This window comes from Lissotriton helveticus, chromosome 3_1 (assembly GCF_964261635.1).
Source record: "Lissotriton helveticus chromosome 3_1, aLisHel1.1, whole genome shotgun sequence".
Taxonomy (NCBI): Eukaryota; Metazoa; Chordata; class Amphibia; order Caudata; family Salamandridae; genus Lissotriton; species Lissotriton helveticus.
The window spans coordinates 968,326,355-968,348,208 of NC_136061.1; the positions used below are offsets into that span (position 1 = coordinate 968,326,355).

At 42.5% G+C, this 21,854-nt stretch overlaps 1 protein-coding gene across 1 annotated transcript in view; it reads left to right on the top strand.

The window, feature by feature from the left end:
* SPP2 (secreted phosphoprotein 2) overlaps positions 1-14,670 on the top strand; it is a 45,173-nt gene extending 30,503 nt beyond the window's left edge. The window contains exons 5-6 of the mRNA XM_078683813.1: positions 696-750; positions 14,562-14,670. Of these exons, the coding sequence (XP_078539939.1) occupies positions 696-750; positions 14,562-14,656 (150 nt within the window). The 3' untranslated portion in view covers positions 14,657-14,670. The remainder of the gene's footprint in view (positions 1-695; positions 751-14,561) is intronic.
* The last annotated feature ends 7,184 nt before the right edge of the window (positions 14,671-21,854 follow it).

Genomic DNA, 21,854 nt, shown 5'->3' on the forward strand with positions numbered 1-21,854 from the left:
AAGACTTTCTAAGAATTATACAGGGTGTGAAATGGGAAGAGGATATGATTTTAATCACACTGGACATTGCAAGTCTATATACCTCGATCAGGCACGAAGATGGACTGTTGGCAATGAAAAGTTTCCTAGAGAAAAGGGCACTCAAATTTCGTAGACACAACAGGATGTTGCTAGAATTAACAGACTTCTGCCTGAGAAATAACATCTTTCTATTCTCAGGACAGCTCTACCTACAACTCCAGGGGACCGCGATGGGCACGTGCTCCGCCCCCAGCTACGCAAATCTTTTCGTGGGCTGGTGGGAAAAGCACGTGGCCTATATAATTTCTATTTCTTTTTAAGGAAACCTTTGTATATCAAGTCCCATACAAAGAAACCCTCGCACTCCAAGATCGTGGCCACAACAGATTGTTATATTTGTTTAAATGGCAACGCGTTCCGACCACAAGGTCTTTTTCCAAATTGTATTTATATACCACTCACTGCCCATGATGGACGTCGATATAACCATGATGTCGAGTTAACAGCAGTAAATCTGTTCCGTACTTACCAATGTATACCTATATGCTTATTTAAATGATATTAAGATAGTCGCTATTCTGGATATGACATTTAAACTCAATATTTTGTACTTCCTAGCTACTGGGGACAGTTTTAAAATGAGTTTTCACACCATTTGTCTTTTTTTGTGGCAGATGTTTTGGGGAAGGCAGGACCTCAACAGACAAAGGAGTAATACAAAGTTTTCTTGTAAGTAGTGATTCCACAACCTCTCTTCACTATTGATCTGAGTTATAAAGGTAAGTTTGCAAGTGTCAATGTACTCACATTTAGCTCTGCTTCTACATCTAGATGTAGCTCTTCACTTTATTCCAAGTGGATATTTACACCTAGATGAATACTTAAGAGTCTCCATCTCACAAAATGAGAGGGTGGATGCTCTTACAGACCTTTTCTACCACCATAAATTTACTATCAGTAACTATTTGCAACTTTCTGTCTATTTGTGGAGATCTTTGCCACCAGGGTGGAGTTCTTATTTTAGGAATCGGCAGGATAAATTATTAAAGTCTATTAAAGAAAATTGTAAAATGGAAATGAAAATGAACTCAAACTAATTTTCTTGGAGCTAATAAAATAAAGTTACAACATATTACTGCCACATATTTATTTTAGATTATGTTTTAAAGTTATATAATTATATTTAGGCAGATTAACTTTTAAACAGTAATGTAATAATAAAATCATCCACTCTGACTAATAAGTGTATTTAATTTGCAACAAACGTATTGCCTGATTTAGATCTCAGCGGATCGGTTACTCCGTCACAAAGGTGACAGATAACCCGTCCACTGAAATATAAATCCCATAGGATATAATGGGATTTATATTTCGGCTGATGGGATATCCATCACCATTGTGATTGAATAACCCTTCCGCTGAGATCTAAATCAGGCCCTCAAATAACAGTTACATTTTTTATTTATTGTGTATATTTTTAGATTTTAAAAAATAAGTTAAAAAGTTGAAGCCTTTTTAAATGAATTATAATATTAAATGTATAATGTTTTTAAAAAACGACTCAATATATAGGCTTATTGTGTAATCATTAAAAAATGTACATTATTTATAACGTGAATCTAGAATTTCTTTACTTAATTTACCAGAAATTTTAATGAGGTTTTAGTTTAATTCCTTGCCTTCAATGATTTCTCTGGGAGTGTACTGCAGCACAAGCATTTGGCCATGAGAATTGCTTGACTTATTCCAAGACTGGGCTGGAGTATTTTTAAGACTGTTTTGAAACTATTAGTGCTGTAGTTAATTCAGAAGTGTATTTTGTAAACTGCAATAATCTTACTGTTTTATAGGTGTGTGGTTTGTGTTAGCAGGTCTTTCTCTAACCCCCTCCTTAGGTTTCACTAAATCCAACTCATTTTGTAGAAATTCTTCTACATTTTCCCACCATTACCCTGGTCCCTCTGACTTTTTAGTTAGTTAAATGTATACCTATGTGTACAGAAATCTCTGCCACTGGAGCGGAGATCTCCGCAAAGATAATATAGGAGATGTGGAAAGCTCCACCCATAGGTTTCTGAAATACATTTTTGAGTGAGTTAAAAGTACAAGTAGAGTGTTAGTTACTCCAAACTACAAATTGTGAATTGGGTCCTACAGTATTCTCAGAAAGTCAATGTGATGTGTGGTTAAAGGGGTGGGGGGGGGTCGTTCTAGTAGACAGATTTACCCAGCTCATCCAGACGTTGTGTTCAGCCCAAAGATCAATTTCTCAACTCTGAGAGGACAAAATAACTCATTCATACCAGCTATGAGACCTTTATACCTAAATCCTGACCTACAGCACTTGCTGATATTCCAGTATTAGGAATCACCATAAAAAACACAAGGTGAGCCATTTAAATAAATCCTCTCCTGCAGCACTCCACGCGCTCCTTCTACTGGACTCACCGCTTAGGACCGACTCACCACGTTATTCTTGTATCTCCTTCTATTCCACCGCTGTGGTTCCTGCACAGTTTTAGCCTCGCACCCAAAACACAGACCCACTCCTGCTCTCACGTGTATGGAAAATGCATTTTGTATTTCATTTATGTAGTTATTAGAGTGGGATAGACCAGGTATAACTCTCATACCCTTGACCTCAACCCCAGCCATTTCTCTTGCATCCTTTTCTCTCTTGGGCACCACCCTGCTCTTGCCCAAAAGAAAGTAACTTTCACAGTTCACCCCAAATCTCCAATGCTGACTTGGATTGTCACTTTCACCCGAGATCTCCAATGCTGACTATGGCTGTCACTTGCAGTCGAGATCTCCAATGCTGACTATGGCTGTCACTTTCAGTCGAGATCTCTAGTGCTGATTTGGGCTGTCACTTTGACTCCCACTATCTAATGCTGTCAATTTCACTTCCGATCTCCAGTGCTGACGTGGGCTTTTAATGTCCTGTTGGAAATCTATCCCTATTAAGGCTTTCAATGTGGCCTCCCTGCTACCGCCCACACTCAGAATATGCCAGGTTGTGTCAGCAGCAGGGTGTTGTGAAACTTCCAATCTCTATATATTTTAGTGCCACCTGTAATGTATTAACTGAGTTCCTAGTGTAGTATGGCTGCGCCCAGGTGCGCAATGGGATATACTAAGGGGCAGATTTACAAGAAACTGACGCATCTGTATAGATGTGTCAGTTTAACTGTGCCAGTTTACCTGCGACCATAGGTGTGCTGTATTTACAATACGGCGCACTATGGCGTATGGATTGACAGATGCGTCATGTCGCAAGCACGACTCAACTCCAGCAATGCGCGTTGAAGCCTGCTTCAAGCAGGCGTAGGATTTTGACGCAGTGGTGTCCTAAAAGTCATGCAGTGAAATCTTGTAGATTTCACAGTGTCACTTTTACGAGGCTTTACTGAGTGGGAACGCCTCTGCATACATTATACCTGACGCAGGTATAATGTCACGCAGGGCTTTACAACATGACACATCTCACTAGATCTGTAACGTTGTAAATTTGTTGCATTTTTTATGCCGCCGTTGTGTCACAAAAGTGACGCAACAGCAGCGCAAAAGTGGCGTAAGGGACTTGTAAATCTGCCCCTAAATATTTAACGTTTTAAAAGGTCATGGCACTTTGATCACTTACTGATTGATCTTTCCCTTTTTTCTTGTAGAAAGATAATGGAAGCCATCCCTTTTTGGTACAAACACACTTTCATGATAATGATATGGGGTGAGGTTGAACGTGGAGTAAAACATTATTTGGAGAAAGAAGACCCAACGCCACTGATCACAAAGATAAGTTGGTCTATCAATGTGAATACCGGAGTCAGGTCTTTTGTCATCAAATATCGCCACTGGAATTATGAAGCAATGGAGTGTAAAATTCGAAGGGGGCGATTACAATGGCGGGCGGAAAAAGTCCGCCCGCCATCGCAGCTGCCAAACGGACCGCCCGCCATAGATGCGGCGGACCCGCTATACAGTTTAGGATGCGCCCGCCACACTGGCGGGCGCATCCTGTATTTTAACATTGCAGCGGGCGGCAGCACCCGCCACAATTAAAAAATACATGTTTTGCACTTGTATGTACAACGTGACAGGCACCGTGCGGTGCCTGCCTCCTTGTACATTCAAATGCAAGGGGGTAACATAGGTACCCCCCACGTGCAGCATCACACCCCGACACCCCCCCGGGGCCCCGCAACGGGCCCCCGAATGCATTCTACGCCTGTCTTTTTGCGGCTGGATCTACGCCGAAAAAGACAGGCATCGTAATGCCCACGTCAGTGCCTGCACGGCACCGCTGCCATTGCCCCATTGTACCGTGTCCCGCAAGGCGGGCAAAAAAGGACTGTCATTCCGTCCGCCGCGGTACCATTCCCATTCCCACCGCCATCCTAATTTGTCGGTGGGAATATTCAGGCTAATGGCGGGCGGATTGCCAACGCCGGGCCGGCGGTCCTCATTGACAGCCCGGCGGTGGCGAACCGCCCGCCATCGTAATCAGCCCCTAAGTCAGGTTTGGCAACATTACTAGATGTGTAACACCACAGTACATCAATCTGCTACTGAAAGGTCATCAGTTTACCTTTGGAAAGATCGGCAATTGTGCAGAACCACTTTTTGGCCCATTTTATTAACTTTTGGTGCGTTTGAGATACAGGCATTTTTTCCCTCACATCTTTTATTATGTGACAAATGTGCCAAAGCTATAATTATGCGGAAAACACTAAAGCCACAGAATAACATTGTTCTAGTGGTTCGGGAAATATTATGTAACCAATAACACCAAGCTAAGTGCCTAAACCCTTCACTAGCTGTCCTTCGAGCATGTCATGAAAATCGATAAATATTTTGCTTTATATCCTCCTTCTAGCAAAGAACCATTCATTGCCAACACCCGACCTAATTAGATGACGACGTTGAATATAGATAGATGTGATGGTCCAACTGGGAAATTCCTACCAAAGATTTAAATACAAACTATATATACTAATGACAATTGGCCCTTAGCTGTATTGAACTCACAGCCTCATTCTTGGAAGTGGTCTCAATAAAGTCATGATTAGGTAAAATATCACTTTTCACAGCCCGCTAGGCCATGAATATAGCGGATATTGCAACTTAATTTACTGATCACCACCATATGGTGACTTTGAGTGTTAAGTTATTGTATGTTATATAGTTTTATAACGTGCGCAGCTGCTCCGAGGAGTGTCCCGGCGCGAGACCAAGAGGAGTCACCAAACTAACGCTAGGCAAAGAGGTAGGTTTTTAGATGTTTCTTGAAGGCCAGAGGGACTTAGGTATCGGTAGTGCATTATGATTTGTCAACCTTATGGCAATAAAGTCAATTGAGTTGACCTAAAGGTATAAATAATTGTTTTTTTCCATTAAAGTTGATTAAATTTTAATTAAAAACACTCAAATATGGTACCTCCCAAACATATATTTACACAAAAGCATTCGAGCAGTGTCTTGTGCTTTTACTGCAAGTGCATAGAGTAGTTTGTTACATATGTGTATATGTTTTCCCGTGATTCACTGTTATTTGCAACTAAACATGGTACTTTTTAACTGTACCTTGTAGTTCTTAGAAAAACATCACGCAGTAGCGTCATCGACCATGACTGGTGCTAACCCATCCCTCTTAGGGCCTGATTACAAGTTGGTTGATGTTTTCCAACCAGTGCGTAAATCTGTGTTTACGCACCAATCGAAATTACGAGTTGGAAGTAATTTAATGTATCCAATAATCATCGGAGGAGTTAAAAACCTCAACCTTCATTACATTTTGGCAGGTCAAACTTGCTGAAATTTAATGGGGGAAAACCATTGGGTATTTATCGCACCATACATATTTTTCTGCATTAAACAACAAAATCTACGTTATTCCCCAGAAACTTGTAATAGGTGCTCCTGCTCTCATCGTCTTGACTCGAGGAACAGGAAGCACAGCCAGGCTCCCCAGACCAACCACAACACTGCAATGCGTCCTGGTTCGACACTCAGCCAGGGAATGTCTTCCACGCAGGCTTAAATGCAGCCTGCATGGAGAACAGGGAAAGCACGCATGACTGTTTTGGGCAGCCTGAAAGGGCAGGCCGAACAGTCATGTACATTTAGGAGTGGGCAAACCATTCCTCCCCTGTCCTGCTTCGAGAGCAGACCAGCCCCACCCACCCGTCTGCCCACCCGTGAAGCAGCATAGAAACATAAAATGATAATAACTCAAAATCTTTAACATTTTATGTTTCCTTTACATTGCACTGCTTAAAAGCAGTGGGGTGATGCTCCTCTGTCGTAGCGGAGGAGCCACCAGTGGATATTTGTTGCACACTGTTATTGGGTGCTATAAATAGCAACTATACTCGTTATTAGGCCCTTAGTCTTTACAAGACCTCTACTAGCCTGTGGTCCTGGAAACATATGGACTAAGAGCTGGAGGCAACTAAACCGAACTGGGGAAAATCATATGAAGTGTCAAGGGCACCTGCTTAGCATGCACTTAGTGCACGTAATTGCCACAAGCAGTGTGCATGCTCAGTATTCAGTGCATGGCTTATAACGCAGCATGCTGTCCAGGATCATTCTAACACAATTACCATCTCATTAAACACACACTGCCCGAGCCAAGCTGTGTGTACTCAGTTAAAGCCCTGAGCAGCCCAGAGTGGTGGGCAAAAGGAAATGAACATTTTGTAGCAAAGCTGCATGTGCATAACACTTAGGCATCTTTGTTTGGTAGTGCATCAATATTTTTAAATCAGCAGAAATTAATTGAGCACGTCTTCAATGACCTTAATTGGGCTAATTATTCTTACTTGTGTTTGATATTTTGTCTATCTGGGAATCTGCCTTTGGGAAGACCCTGCATGTGAACGTCCTGCGCAGGAGCACTGCAGTTGGATGATGAAATATAGATCACAAAAATATTGTAGCTCGAAATATTGACAACCAAAATTTTGACTTTACAGACACACAGTCTAAAGTACAAGAGTTTTAACAAATATTTTGAACCAGAATATCGACATTGCTTTGGAAAGGATGTGTGCTTCAATATGAGTAACATTATTGTAACTGAAAAAAAATCACATCATTTATTTGTATAAATTTAAAAAACACTTAACAAAAAATAACATACAAACAATAATTTAATAGCTATTCCAAACATAGAGGCCGATTATGATCGCGGATAATCCGCATCCTCCGGGCCGGCGGAAGCCACCGCCGGCCCGGAGGATGCGGATTAACCGCTGCGGACTGAAAAAATACCGCCCGGCAGATTAGGATGGCTGGGGGATATTTTTTCCATCCGCAGCTTTTCCGCCATGGTCGCCTTCCGACCGTGGCGGAAAAGCTCTAACATGGCTGGCGGTGTCTATCAGACACCACCAGGCATATTAGGATGGCGGCGGTCCTATGCCTTTCCACGACGGCATTTCCGCCGTGGAAAGGCATACGGTCTTTTCTTTGGGGGCCGTTGCGGGCCCCCAGGGGTGAAGGGGGGGTGGGGGTTGCACATGGGGGGTACCTATGGTACCCCCCTGCCTTTGCGTGCACGAAGCGGCAGGCACCACGCGGTGCCTGCTGCTTTGTGCATGCAAAAGTCATCATGAACTTTTTAACCTTGCAGCGGGTGCTGCTTGAAGCAGCATCCGCCGCAATGTTAAATGTAGGGATGCGACCGCCAGGGTGGCGGTCACATCCTAATTTCCATGGAGGGACCACCGCTGCCCATTCGGATGGTCCCTCTTCCTCTGGGTGCCGTCCGCCATCCTAATAGGGCCCCTAATTCCTAAAAATAATGTAATTTTAAAATACATTTAAGCAATTCAAATATATAAATTGGATATTTGTTATACAAGCATGATTTAAATATAATATTAATCATTTATATTAAATAACAAAGCACAATATATAGATAACTAATTCTTAATCATGTTTAAAAACATGTAAAACCTGTTTTACACATATGAAACTATTACAATACACTTTACAAATATGTAACAAAAAGCAATACTTAATCACATAAGAAAAATAGGAAATAATTTAAAAAAGAATTCACAAGAAAAGAAAAACATATTTTCTTAAATAAATATTTTAATGCAATTCTCTCAAAATAGCCAAACTACACTTGGGAGCTTGGGAGGAGGGGTGGGAGGGGGAGGGAGGTGTAGGATGAGGGGTTCAGATTTACAATTCTAACTCCAGTCCACCAAACATTGGGAGACATTCATACTTGGGAGTGGAGTGACAGGAGAGTCAGATTTACTATTTTAACACTATTCTAACAAACATTTGAGGATCAGATTTACTATTCTAACTTTAGTCTTGGAAACATTGGGAGAAAGTGCATATGGTGGGGGCATTTTTATTATTCTAATTCCAGGTCAACAGATGTTGACAAAAGTGAATACACAATGATCCGTATAATCTAACTCCAGTCCAACAAACAATAGGGAAAGTGCCTTTACTTGAGTGGGGTAGATTCCCTACAACAAAATAACATTATAATGAATTTAAACATTATTTAAGACAACAAATTTAAAAAATTGAAAAAACCTAAAAAGCATTAAAAAATCTTTACACTAAAAGATAAATTATTTTTCAGAAGGTTGAAAACTGAAGAGAAGATGAACACTTCTAAAAACATTTTTTGGGAAAAAGATCCTAAAAACTTACACATAAGAGACAAAAAACACTTTTTGTTTATATTTTATGTATTTTAATTATTAATTACTAATACATTATTAATATATTTTTTAAACAAATCATTCCCCTAATATACCCCACAACCAATTAAAAAGCCTACCATTTCTTTAAAATATTATATAAAGAAATAGTTTTACATTTTAATAATCATGCAGTTAATCAATTTCACATTAAAACATTTGCATAAAATAAAACATTAAACAATGTATATCCATTTATACATATATCATTTGCAGAACTACAAATATAATCTCCCAATAAACCCCATGTATTAATAATAAAATATAATACATGATTTAAAAATATTATCAAACATTTCCAAATAAATAACAATGGCAATGTGTAAATGCACATATTTTTCAATTAACATTAGTTAGTATAATTAAAAGGCACTATTCACACAATTTCTCACCAACTCCAACAAAATAATCTAACATTATATATTAATATCAGATTTAAAAATATATATATATCATTATTTTTATAATAACAAACACAATCATATAAGCACATAATACAATACACTACAATGATTTACAATACTACAGAAAATGGCATTTGAAATATCCATATTATAGTAAAACACTAAAAAAAATATATTTAACTTTGGTATTTGGCACACAATATTTTTTTTGAAAATCTTCATATTAACGTTTGCATCAATCAGCACGGTTGGTAGATTCACAAGGGGCCTCATTACAACATTGGTCAGGAAGCTTTCCGATCGACTCCTTGTCGGAATTGTTTCTGACCGACTCAGGTTCAGGGAGTCCTATCGACCAATAACGATGGTTCAGAACACCGTTCGGTCAGACTCCCATTGACTTCAGCGAGAGCCTGTATTCCAACCGACAACATTGGGTCCCATTGAAAAGAGGGATGGTTGCGGAAAACCTTGCACCTTGTAGCGGGCACCCCATGGTGCCTGCCACACTGTGCCCAGTTGGAAAGAGGGGACCTGGGGTACCACTACGGGCCCCAACCGGAGGCTTCTGAGAAAAGGGGGGCCAGCTATGAGCCCCCAGAGTCAGTTTCTGACAGCCGATCCGTATCGGACAGACCAAGTCGGAACGACTATCGGAATCGGACATCGTAATGGGTCTGTCGGAAATGCGGCCTGTAGAGCAATACGATTCAGCTCCGACAGACTCGGCCTCTCCGAATGCTGGTCCGAACCGATTCGGAATGACCAACCGACTACCTTGTATCGTAATCGGTCAGTCGCAAATGTTTCAGAGTCGGTCGGAAACATGGCTTCTGACGCGGGTAAGGTCAAACGGAATGCCATTTAGAACCTTTCGACTGGCATCGTAAAGGGCCCATAGAAGTCAATACAGATCAGAACATCGTCTGTAAGCTATCAATGAGTTTACAAAGTTCCAGTGCTTTTACGGCTCATTATTCATTGCAATACATGCCCCCTAGGCAAAAAATAAACTTGTGTAGTACTTGTGCCCTTCTACCCACACCGAGTCTGTTCTTTCGAACCTCGAGAATTCCGCCAGGACCCCATTTCTTCTTTTTTGGGGCATCGCCTCCCTTGATACACCACTTGCTCTGCTGTCTGACACAAGTCCATGTCTGACATCCACTCTCCTATGTTCGGGGGTTCTATATTGCCCCATGCTCGGGCTATATTTCTCTTCGCCACTCCGGCCGAAAATGCCACCCAAATGCCTTGATATTGAAGCCTGGATTCCTCACCAGATATGTCTAGTAGAAGACCTTTTGCATCCAGCAGATCTGTGCTGGATATTTCTCAGGCCAACATGTCTGTTATCAGTTTCTAATAGTCTTGGACCTTTGGACAGTACCATAACATATGGAAAACTTTGCCCTTCAGACCACAGCATCTTAAACATAGAGTCGTCGCTGCATTCCCAGTCTTACAGAGCACTGTCCTGGAGTAATAAGACCTGTTCATATCTGTAATTGGACAAGCCGAAATCTGGCTTTGATGGCAATTTCTCTGGGGCTTTGTACCTCTTCAGTCCTCTTTTCATCATCAATCACCCAGGTTGCCCAACCATTTGTCACTTAAGTTTGTCAATAAATCTGGGGAGTTATTAAGTAGCTTCCTATAGATCAAAGAAATACCTTTGTTAGGCATTGGATCTGCTAAAATTCGATACTCCAGGGGAGATGACTCAGGTAACCTATCCCCTTCCTTTAGGAGGCATCTCATAGTGTGGCCAAATCGCATGAATTTGTAACAATCTGTATAGCTATGTTGAACTCCTGACAGATCAGGAAAGGACATCAAGGCTGTCCCCTCCATACATAGCCTAGATGTTTTATCCCAATTAGTTCCCATCTTGAGAAACCTGTAAGGCCCCTAACCTCCCTCCGCAAAGCACTGTGCCACAGTGGGGTCTGATCTGTCAGTTTACCTCGCCACCCTAGAAAGTGTGTGGCCTCCCTACAGACTTAACAAACACTTGTGTTTGAGATGACAGACTCCTCTCACTTTGTTTCTGATAGAGGATAGCTTTGTATCGTCCTTGGTCCATCGCAATCCTGTCTGTGCGGTAGGTGGGTTCCTGTTGGTCTGAGAAGACCCAATCATTAACCATTATTATTTGCATCGATCATTAATACAGTTGGATATCAGGGTCTCTCAGACCTCCCTCATAAACTCCCTTCTGTAGTTTACAAATCGCAATTCTGGAGGTAGAGCCCTTCCAGAGGAATGTACAGACTTCCTGTTCTATTCGCTTGAACATCTCCGATGGTGTTCGGAATTGAGTGTTTTGCAATATATATAATAGTCGCGGGAGGGTCATAATTTTATAAAGTGATGCCCTTCTCATCAACAAAAGTGGTTAGTTCCGCCAATGGGCCATATTTCCCGGAAGTCTCTCCAGCTTGGAAAGTACATTTGTACGGAGAAATTTGTGTGAGTCCCGGGGAATATCGACACCTAAATACCTAAAACCGTCCAGCACCACTGCCACCACAACGTCCAAGGGAAGTTGTGGCACACCTCCTGCTAGAGGGAAAACCACTGACTTAGACCAGTTTATCCGGTAACCTGAGTAGTTGCTGAACTGATCAAATAATTGCAGTAGTCTACCTACGGACCGATATGGTTATATCACATACAAAAAGACGTCTGCATAAAGAGATATGCATTCCTCCCATCCTCCGGCTGTCATCAACCCCCTGATCTGTGGGTTCTGGTATACCCACGCTGCCAGTGGCTCGAGGGCTTCTGCAAAAATCATTGGTAAAAGCTGCAACCTTGTTGCATCCCCCTATGCGGGGGAAATACCCGGGACTCTACTCCATTAACTCTGACTCTCGCTAAGGGAGCTTGTCATAGGAGCCTGACCCATCTACAATAGTTTGGGCCACCCACATTGTCCCCTTCAAGTAGAGTGGCTCTGTCAGATGTAACACCCTGTGTAGGAGCCTGAGGTTCAGATAAGTGCTCCTGTGCGGCATGAAGCGTGACTGATTCGGGTGTATTAGGGAGGTGATTACCCCTCATAGTATAGTCAACATTTCTTGGTGAGCACCTTTGCTTCCATATTGGTCTATAGGAGCTACATTGTGTTGGCAGATTGCCCTCTTTGTGGCAAGTGACTGGTCTCTTGCCAGGCAGCCCTCATTGCATGCCGCTTGAAACATGTCTAACATAGGCTTAGCCAGCCCAGACTCTCAGATCTTATATAAAACAGCAGCAGGCAGACAATCGGGGCACACCACCTCCATGGACTGCAAATCTCGAAGGGCAGCTGTCACTTCCTCCTCTGTTAGATCGGTATCCATAGTACCCCTTTCATCTTGTGTGAGTGTTCACAGGTTAATATTTTGTAGAAAAGCGGTACAGTCAGTGTCAGTCCTAGGCACTGCGGAGGAGTATATATCTTCATAATAGGTACAATATGCCTCTGCTAAGGCTGCATTGGTACTCTGCAGCATTCACTCTTTATCAATTACCTCATGTCCCTTCGATCTGGCCTGATCTCGTTGTTTTAATCAGGTCAACAACTTGACAGCCTTATCACCCATGTTGTAGAAACAACTCTGTGTTGCCTGTGCGCGGTTTGTTGCCCTGTTCTTGGCAAGGGTGTGAAGGACATATTGTTAAAGTCTCAAATGATGGCCCAAACCCTCTGTCCTGTCCTCCACCACGCTACCTTCCAGCTCCAGCACCTCTTTCTAGATGGCTTCACATTCAAGCTTTTGCTCTTTCTTCTTTTGCCCCTATTAGGGCCAAAACTTGGCCCCTCAATACTGTTTTGAACGCTTGCCAAAGATCACAGGTGGAGGCACCGAGCTCTGGTTTTCTTGAGAATAAAGAGCAGCCCTGTTTCTAATTTTGTCCCTAAGGGAGCTTGTCATAGGAGCCTGACCCATCTACAATAGTTTGGGCCACCCACATTGTCCCCTTCAAGTAGAGTGGTTTAGGGATTAAGCCACTGGCAGCTGTGGAGCTGTTTCAGTGTGCAGCCATCTTTAGTTGGCCGTTGGCCACGCCCCGGCACACAATAGTTTTATAATGACTATATTTTTTCCACAATACTATGATAGTACTAGAGGGCTGCCATTTCACATACAATACTGTCAGGTTGTAATTTCTAGGCCATTGTTGCAGTTTTATTACATTTGAAATCAGGCCTTAAACCCCAGTACACTCACAACCATAATATATTACTAGTTGCTCCAGGTCCAAAGAAGATTGCAAAATATTCAGCTAGGCAGATCCATACTAAGACTGGCGCTCCATTTCATCACTGAACCACATTAGGTCCCCTCCTCCACTGCCGACATTTGTCCAAGCCTCACCATCTTCATAGTCGTAATTAGAAACTGCCTTTCGGCTATGGATTTGCCATGTTAAACTAACATGCCTCCAATATGATAATGCAGCATTTGCATGGTGTTTACTGCCACAAGTATGCAGTTCTGCAGAATTATAATCACAGGTGTTACTGCGACGGTTTCTTGATGGCGTGTGTAAGGATACAATTCATCCCAATGCACTTGTAATAAGTAGGATGTGATATCTGTCACATTTGTGATGGAGAACCTGTCTAAATCGGATGTATGACGTTACAACGCAGGCTATTACAACGCCTGCCTTTACAACGCGGTTTTTACATCGCATACCATTACAACGCATAGCGCTTTTGGGTGCTGGATAGTGAATAGTTTAATTTACTATTCCAACTCCAGTCCCCGTGGACACTAGGGAAGGTTATTGGATAGTAAATTAACCTATTCCCTATCCTAGAGCGCCCCCCAGTGCAATGCGTTGTAATAGTTTGCGTTGTAATGACCGCGTTGTAATGGTAGTGCGTTGTAAAAGTTTCGTTGTAAGTGCTGTTTACCGTCTAAATCACGTCCTACCACTTTTCTCAGGGCTCTCTGACTCCCCATTCCAGCTTAGTTTACCCTCTCTATCAATTATGTGTCTTGTTTTCTGTCTCACTACCCTACTCCCATTACTCTTCCTTTTAATCTCCCTCAGTCTCACCCCAGGCTACCCCGTCTCACCACCACATCCCACAGCATCCCATTCCACCCTCACATTCTAGAGTTTTTCTTACAATTAGGTATGTGTGTATGATCACTCCTTTTTCTTATCACAAATGTTTTTCTTTACTGATGTTGTCTATTTTAATCCTACTGCGAATATTATTTTCTTAAACATAACCCAATAACAACTCTCACTCACAGAACTCCACACTTCACTATAACTAACTTTTAACAAAGGGATTTAACAGTTGGACAGAGGCCCAATTGCTGTATTTTTCTTTTTGTAAAAACAGAGACTTTGCCAAGAAGAATCCATATTCTCATTTTTCTTTGCCTTGCAGCCAGAACCACCAGCCAGACCTATCCAGCTGGGAAAAAGAGCAAAAAGAGCCAAAGAACAGTGGAAAAAACCCAGAACCGATACGAGTTTGAATAACTTAATTCAGGTAGTGTAATCCTTTCGTGTTTAACCAGAATATCCTGTTTTAAATACCTCCCTATAAAAAGAAAGCAGACAGAACTTCTACTACTGCAATATCACCACGGTGAGTGCATATAGATAAGTATAGATTTGGTATTTTTAACTCCACATAAATTTACTTGGCAGTATATTTCTGGAAGGCGCATAGATGTGGAGTAAATCTGCACTTACCTATATTTAGTTACCTTCAAAATATTGTACTAGCAGATAATCGGGTGTTATATTTCTGTAGGTTGATGTTCTGACATATAACCATTCTTTCAAAGTTGAAGTCTCTCTTAGTCAGACTGAGATTAAGGGCATAATTACAACTTTGGTGGTCCTCCAGTGGGGCCGCCACTGCGCCGTCCGCTGGAGGGCCACCAAGTCCGTGGTGCACCCACCACCAAAATACGATTGTAGTCCAGGGTGGACGGTTGGTGCAGCAGCAGTCTGATGGTGGTGGTCTGTTAGGCTCATGGGAGAGCCTACAATGCACAGACTGCATGTTCCTGCATGGTGTGGCACGCATGTCACACCATGCAGAAACTGGGGGTGAAAACCAGGGGGGCACAACATGTGCCCTCCTGCATGCACCCTCTGGCCCAGGCGAGGCAGGGTGGCCTGTTAGGGCCCACTTAGTTGCCTCTCCCCCACCCTTTTCATGGCAGGCTCACCGCAATAAAAAGGGCGGTGGAAAGCCATGCTTTAGTAATGCATTAGCGCCAATGTGCTCCAATATTAACCACTCTCCTGTTCAATGGGTGTGGCTCTTCAGTTAAACTTGTCCTATGTGTGACGCTTGGACTTTTTTAAAGTCCCTATGAGTTTAGTGATGAAACAATGATGGCAGCACACCCACTCTGAAAATTGTTCCAGTTCCACCACCAAGATCTCCATGAAAAGGGGGAAAATCGGCCTACATGATTTTTGTTTAGTTACCCACAGGTATTTTATGGAGATTCTGTGCAAATTTGGATAATCTGTGTTATGTGTCCAAAAGAGATCTTAAATTCAGGTACAAATTTGTGGTGTGATTCATATGCTCCTGTTAAAATCAGCCTTACTAAATTTCTGTATGTCTTGCAAAGGCTGACTGTACCCCTGCAGAGAATTGCATGTGTCTTTAGTATTTTTAAATATCTTGCAGTGAAGCGATGGAGTGCAGATCAAATCATGTCACTACAAGCTTTTTTGTTGTTTTTTGAATATCTTATTAGCACAAACCCACAGCGATCAGAACATACTTCCTCCCAGTACTTCATTTGAGCACCTAGCTCACTGGCCTTCGGTGGCCGGGCAGTTCGGGCTGGACTGTTCCATGGAGAGCACGGTGAAAACAGATTTCTGGGGTGGTGTTGGGAGCAAAAAAATGATGGATTAAACCCAGATCTGTGACTGGGGATGAATGTTTGATTTGTTCTGCATTCCGTCCATCACCTGTTCTTTTTCCTTTTGTCACTCTAAGGTGAAGGGTATGTTCTGACATGGGTCCCTTGTTCACTGTGCCACTGGACTCAAGCTAGCCTGCCTGATGAGCGGTGATACACCGAAACCAGTCCCAGGATGCTTGTTTCTGGTCCAGGGAGGACCTGTCTAGGCAGCTTGGGCTGAACTGTTCCCTGTTGAGCAGGGTCATGACTGATTTGCATATGGATGGGTCCAAACTGGGATGGTGAGCAAAATAAGATGGATTAAACCCAGATCTGCGACTGGGGGTGAATGTTTGATTTATTCAGCATCCTGTCCATTATCTGTTCTTTTTTATTTTGTTGCCCTGGGTGGGAAGGGTATGCCCAGTCGTGGGTCCCGTGCTCACTGTACCACTGGATTCAAGTTGGCATGGCAGTTCGGGCTGGACTGTTCCGATGGGGAGCAGCGTCAAGAATTATTTCTATATATGGCTGGGTCTAAACTGAGGTGGTGAGCAAAAAAATGATGGATTAAACCCAGATTTGTGACGAGGGTGAATGTTTGATTTGTTCAGCATTCTGTCCATCATGTGTTCTTCTTCCTTTTGTTGCCCTAAGTGGAAAGGGTATGCCCAGACGTGGGTCCAGTGCTCATTGTGCTACTGGATTCAAGCTACCCTGACTGATGAGCTATGGTACCCTGAAACCGGTCCCAGGATGCTGGTTTCCGGCCCAGGGAGTACCTGGCCTTGCATTTGGGTCTGGACGGATGTATGTCGTTACTACGCATGCATTTAACGCATGCCTTTACGATGCAACTTTTACAACGCAAGTCGCTACAACGACTTTCGTTGGGGGGCGCTGGATAGTGAATAGTTTAATTTACTATTTCAACTCCACTCCCCGTGGATAGTAGGGAAGGAGTTGAATAGTAAATTAAACTATTCCCTGGAGCGCCCCCCAGCGCAAGTCGTTGTAACGACTTGCGATGTAAAAGTTGCATCGTAAAGGCACAGCGTTGTAAAAGTTGCGTAGTAAACGCTGTTCCCCGGTCTGGACTGTTCCAGTTGGGAGCATGGTCAAGACTGATTTGCATATGGCTGGGTCCAAATTGTGGTGGTGTGGTGAGCAAAAAAATAATGGATTATAGCCAGATTTGGGAGTGTGTGGTATCATAGTTTATGGCACACCACAACAGGTCCATGTAAGCTGGTAAGTAAGATGGTTTATTCTTTACACCCCATAACTGTCTTGTAAGGTTCAAGCATGAACAACCATGTACCCTTACTAAGGCATCACAAGGTGAATGTTTGATTTGTTCAGAATTCCGTCCAACATCCGTTCTTTTCCTTTTAACATTCTAAAAGTGGCATTTTCAGACCTTCAATTTAAAAAACAACTTCACTAAAAGATGTGTTTTTAAATTGTGAGTCCAGAGACAGAAAACCTCAAATTTATATCAGCTCCCAATCAGAAGATACACTTGTACAATGTTACAAAGCAGCTGCAAAGTGATCCTCAGGTAGAGCTAGATCATGTTGTAGTGAAAAACAAATTTAGCATATTTTCACTACCAGGACATGTAAAACTTATAACCACATGTCCTACCTTTCAAATACGCTGCACGTTGCCCATGGAGCTACCTAGGGCCTACTTTACCGGTGCCTCACGTGTAATAATTGGAAGGTTTGGGCCTGGAAAGTAGGTGTGCTTGACAGTTCGACATGGTACTTTAAAACTGCACACACAGGCTCTGCAGTGGCAGGCTTGGGACACGTTTGAAGGGATACTTATGTGTCTAGGACAATCAGTGCTGCAGGCCTACTAGTAGCATTTGATTTACAGGTCTTGGGCACACATGGTACACTGTACTAGGGACTTACTAGTAAATCAAATATGTCAATTATGGAGAAACCAATTACCACCATACTTTAGACATTGAGCACTTACACTTTAGCACTGATTAGCACTGGTAAAGTGCCCAGAGTTCTAAGACCAGCAAAAACGCATTTCAGCACACATCAAAAACAGGAGGTCAGAAGCAAAAAGACAGGGGAAAACAAGGCTAAAAGAAGCCTGGTCTAAAAGGCCATATCATCCATTTTGTGGACTGCTCACATAAAGAGGAAGCAGGCCTCTTTGTGATAAACAAGTCTTCCTGCTCCTAAACCCAAAGCAAGCAAGTGACACCCAACTCCATGGAGTTACTGAAATGCTACTAAAACCAAGGATTTTTATTGATGAAATCTTGAGCTGTCCAATCTGTCTGTCTGATCTGTCCAACTTACCAACACCGCCCCCCTGGGTGACTTCAATCTCACGGACAGCCGGAGTTCAGAAAAACAAAAGGGACCCTACTTAACCTCACCAACACACTCAACCAGCACGTCACCCAGCCAACACACTCCACATCTTCACTCTTGTTTTTTCAATATCACCAACAATGCAATGTAATACACTCATACTCCTGGACTAGTCTGTCCACCACACCATATATATCTTCCTGTACCAACAAACCAAGGTCAACCCAAAGTCCAAACTTTCGATTCCTTCAAAGACTTCTCCATCTACAATCTAATGCATGAGCCACGTTTAATGGAAGCATCCTTCTAAACCAAATTAATGTGAGCATCCACACTCTAAAGAAAACATTTAAGTGCAAGGCAAAATCTTTAGCATACTGGTACTCTAAAGGCCTCCCTGACAACAAATGCTCCATTAACCGATAGAAAAGAAAATGGAAGAAAAATAGAAATCCTGATGACTTCAGGATACTTAAATGTCTCTGTGCAACACACAGATAGCTCATCACATCAACTAAAGCAGAGTAATATAAAAACACCATTATCGAAGCCACCAACAAATGCATAATATTTTTCAAGGTAATCAAGCACTCCATCAACCCTCTGCCTCACCCATCTATCCCACAATCTGCAAACATGTTTAATGCCATCAGCCTCTTCTTCAGTGAAAAAATAAACATCTTACAGTACTGCAACACCAATCTTGCTACTCATCTTATGCATAGAATCCCACAATGGTCATCCTTTAAAGCTCTGCCTCTCACAGATCTCGCCTATAAATTCAACACCCTCAAACCAATTCCTATAAAGATGAAGTCTAATGCTTGTGCTTCAACAAAGTACTCTCCGGGGAAGCTTTCTGGCCATGTGAACACTTCCTTGACTCAAGGTATCTTCCCAGATGTTCTCAGGATAGGCTAGAGTCTCCCACTACTAAAGAAACGTACATTAGACCCTGATGACCTCATCAACTACTGGCTCATCACTCACCTACCCTTCATTAGCAAGATAAGTGCAAAAGCAGTCTGTGCTCTACTCCAGATCACATCAACGCTAACCATCTCTTGCATTACTACTAATGTGGCTTCAGATTAGACTGAAGCATATTAAACCACTGCCTACACATCCTAGGCAATATCCTTAGACCAAAGATGCTGGACCTCCCAGCTGCCTTCAACACAGTCGACCATCCAACTCTCATTCTTTCCCTGGAGTTTTGAATGGAATTCACTAGCAATGTCCTTCACTGATTCTCCTCCAACCTTCCCAATAGACAACAGTTTCTTATTATGGGTTCCTCAAGGTCCCAAAGAAACCCACCATGGTTACATATTGTCTCCTGTCATATTCATCTTCTACAGGGACCCCCTTGGTGTTCTACTCAAAGATAAAAACATCTAGATTCACCAATATGCTAATGATACACAACTCTACCTAAAAGTCTATTTTGGTGAGACACTCAATGCCTCAGATATTGTAAGCACCTCAACCAGACCTGGATGTCCAAACACTACCCGAAGCTTAACCCAACCAAGACAGAATCCCTGTTATTTGCCAAGAAACAACAAATAGTACAATCCTGGCTCATTTGTCATGAACCTTTATGGTTTCAAATATTTACTTTCACCGAATGCCAGGTCACTTGGATTCACCTTGGGCACCAATCTCAGCCTCAAAGGGTGCATTTTCAAAACTGCAGAGGGCACCAGTTCTTTCTTAGAAAGAAAATGATACTGTTTCTCCCAGAAAGCAACTTCAGAAGTACTGTTCAGACACTTTTGCTGTCACATCTTAATGGTGGTAGCACCTCGCTCAATGGCCTTCCAACTCTACACTGGCTCCCCTTAAGGGCATCTACACACTGCAGCACATCTCATCCAGGACGGAAAGCAACATGATCGCATCACCTTAGCCCGATAGAAACCCTTAAGCTGTGTCGCCGGGATGCATCTTCTTCAAAACCAGGTGCATCACGTACAAAGCCATCATGATCAGCCCCTTACCTTGCACACAAGCTTACCATCTCTGGTGTCTCTTTGCACACCTGGAAACTGAGAGGTGTGAAAACGAAAAAACAGACTTCTTTAAAGAACACTACATCACAGTCTGGAAACAATCTAATAACCAACTACCTCTCTTATCACTTATCAACTGTATGTTTGCCTTTTATCCTGCACAGTGCTTCTCTGTTCTTTCAGCTAGAATTGCATGTATAAATGCATCTAGCTTTTTGGGAAGGCTTTGTGGGCAAGAATTGAGAACCAGAATATGAAATAAAACACAAAAAGAAGCGAGGCACCAAGACTCCTTCTCTGGCTCTCTTGGCACACACTTGTGTATCCTGAGGGCAACTCAATATGCTCTTGATCCATTTCTAATGCACTCCAGGATCACAGTGTCCAGACAATGCTTTGGCTAGGGGCTCCCATCCCCAATCATTTCTTCTATTCATCTGGAGGTTTGACAGGAGGAATCTGGGCCATCTGTGGCTGGACCTGTTCACATTCAGCCATTACTCTTTGTTCCCAGCATTTTTCTAAAAATACTGGGTGAAGGGCTGAAAGGAGATGGATTCACACATAATCCTGTGGCCCGGGGAGTTGTTTATCATCCCTCTGTCTCCTCTACTTCCCAGAGGTCTTCGCAAAATTAGAAAGTGAGTACAGTGGCTCCAAGTTGGTCTTGGTTACCCCTGCTGGACCTATTGAAGCTATCTTGCAATATCCATGTGATATTTCGTGCAGCCCTGATGAAGTACCATGTATGTCACAAATCACGTCTGTGGTGAACCCAGATTGATGATTTTTTTTAAATTATGAAATGAAGGCTCAGGTTTAATCGTATAGATAGTTGTTGCCTCTGAATTTTCTTTGATTTTGCAGGATAAAGAAAGTGATTTAAAGGACGGAAGAGAAAGGGAGTGGGAAGAGAAAAATATGGACAGGTGGTGGCCAAAGAAATGAGATGGAGAGTAAATTGTGAGGAAGAGAAAGAGAAAATGAAAGACAGGGACAGTAGGAGGCAAGGAGCAAGAACAAAGAAGGGAAGGAAGGAAGGAAGGAAAAGGGGGGTGACAAATCTAAGGTGAGCTGGAAGGGGATATTATAATGAAAAGGAGGGAAATGAGAGCAAGGAAGAAAAATGACAAGACGAAAAAGGAAGGGATAGAGAGAAATTTTAAGACAGTGGATGGTGAAGATGGAATGGAGAGGGAAATGAATGGTGTTAGGAGAAAGGAAGGATGAATTAGAGCAATAGGTGGGAAGCAAATAAGGAAGGAAGAAACTGGCGGGTACAAGGAGACGAAGACGAAGGGGCGGATAAAAGAAAAAGGGTTTGGGAAGAGAGGGAGTGAGTAGAAGAGGCATGCATGGGCGGTGTAGTGAAGCAAAAAGTCAACATTTGGGTCTCTGATCCATTTAGATCAGACGCAGGGCTCTGTCTTGTCCAGCATGCCTT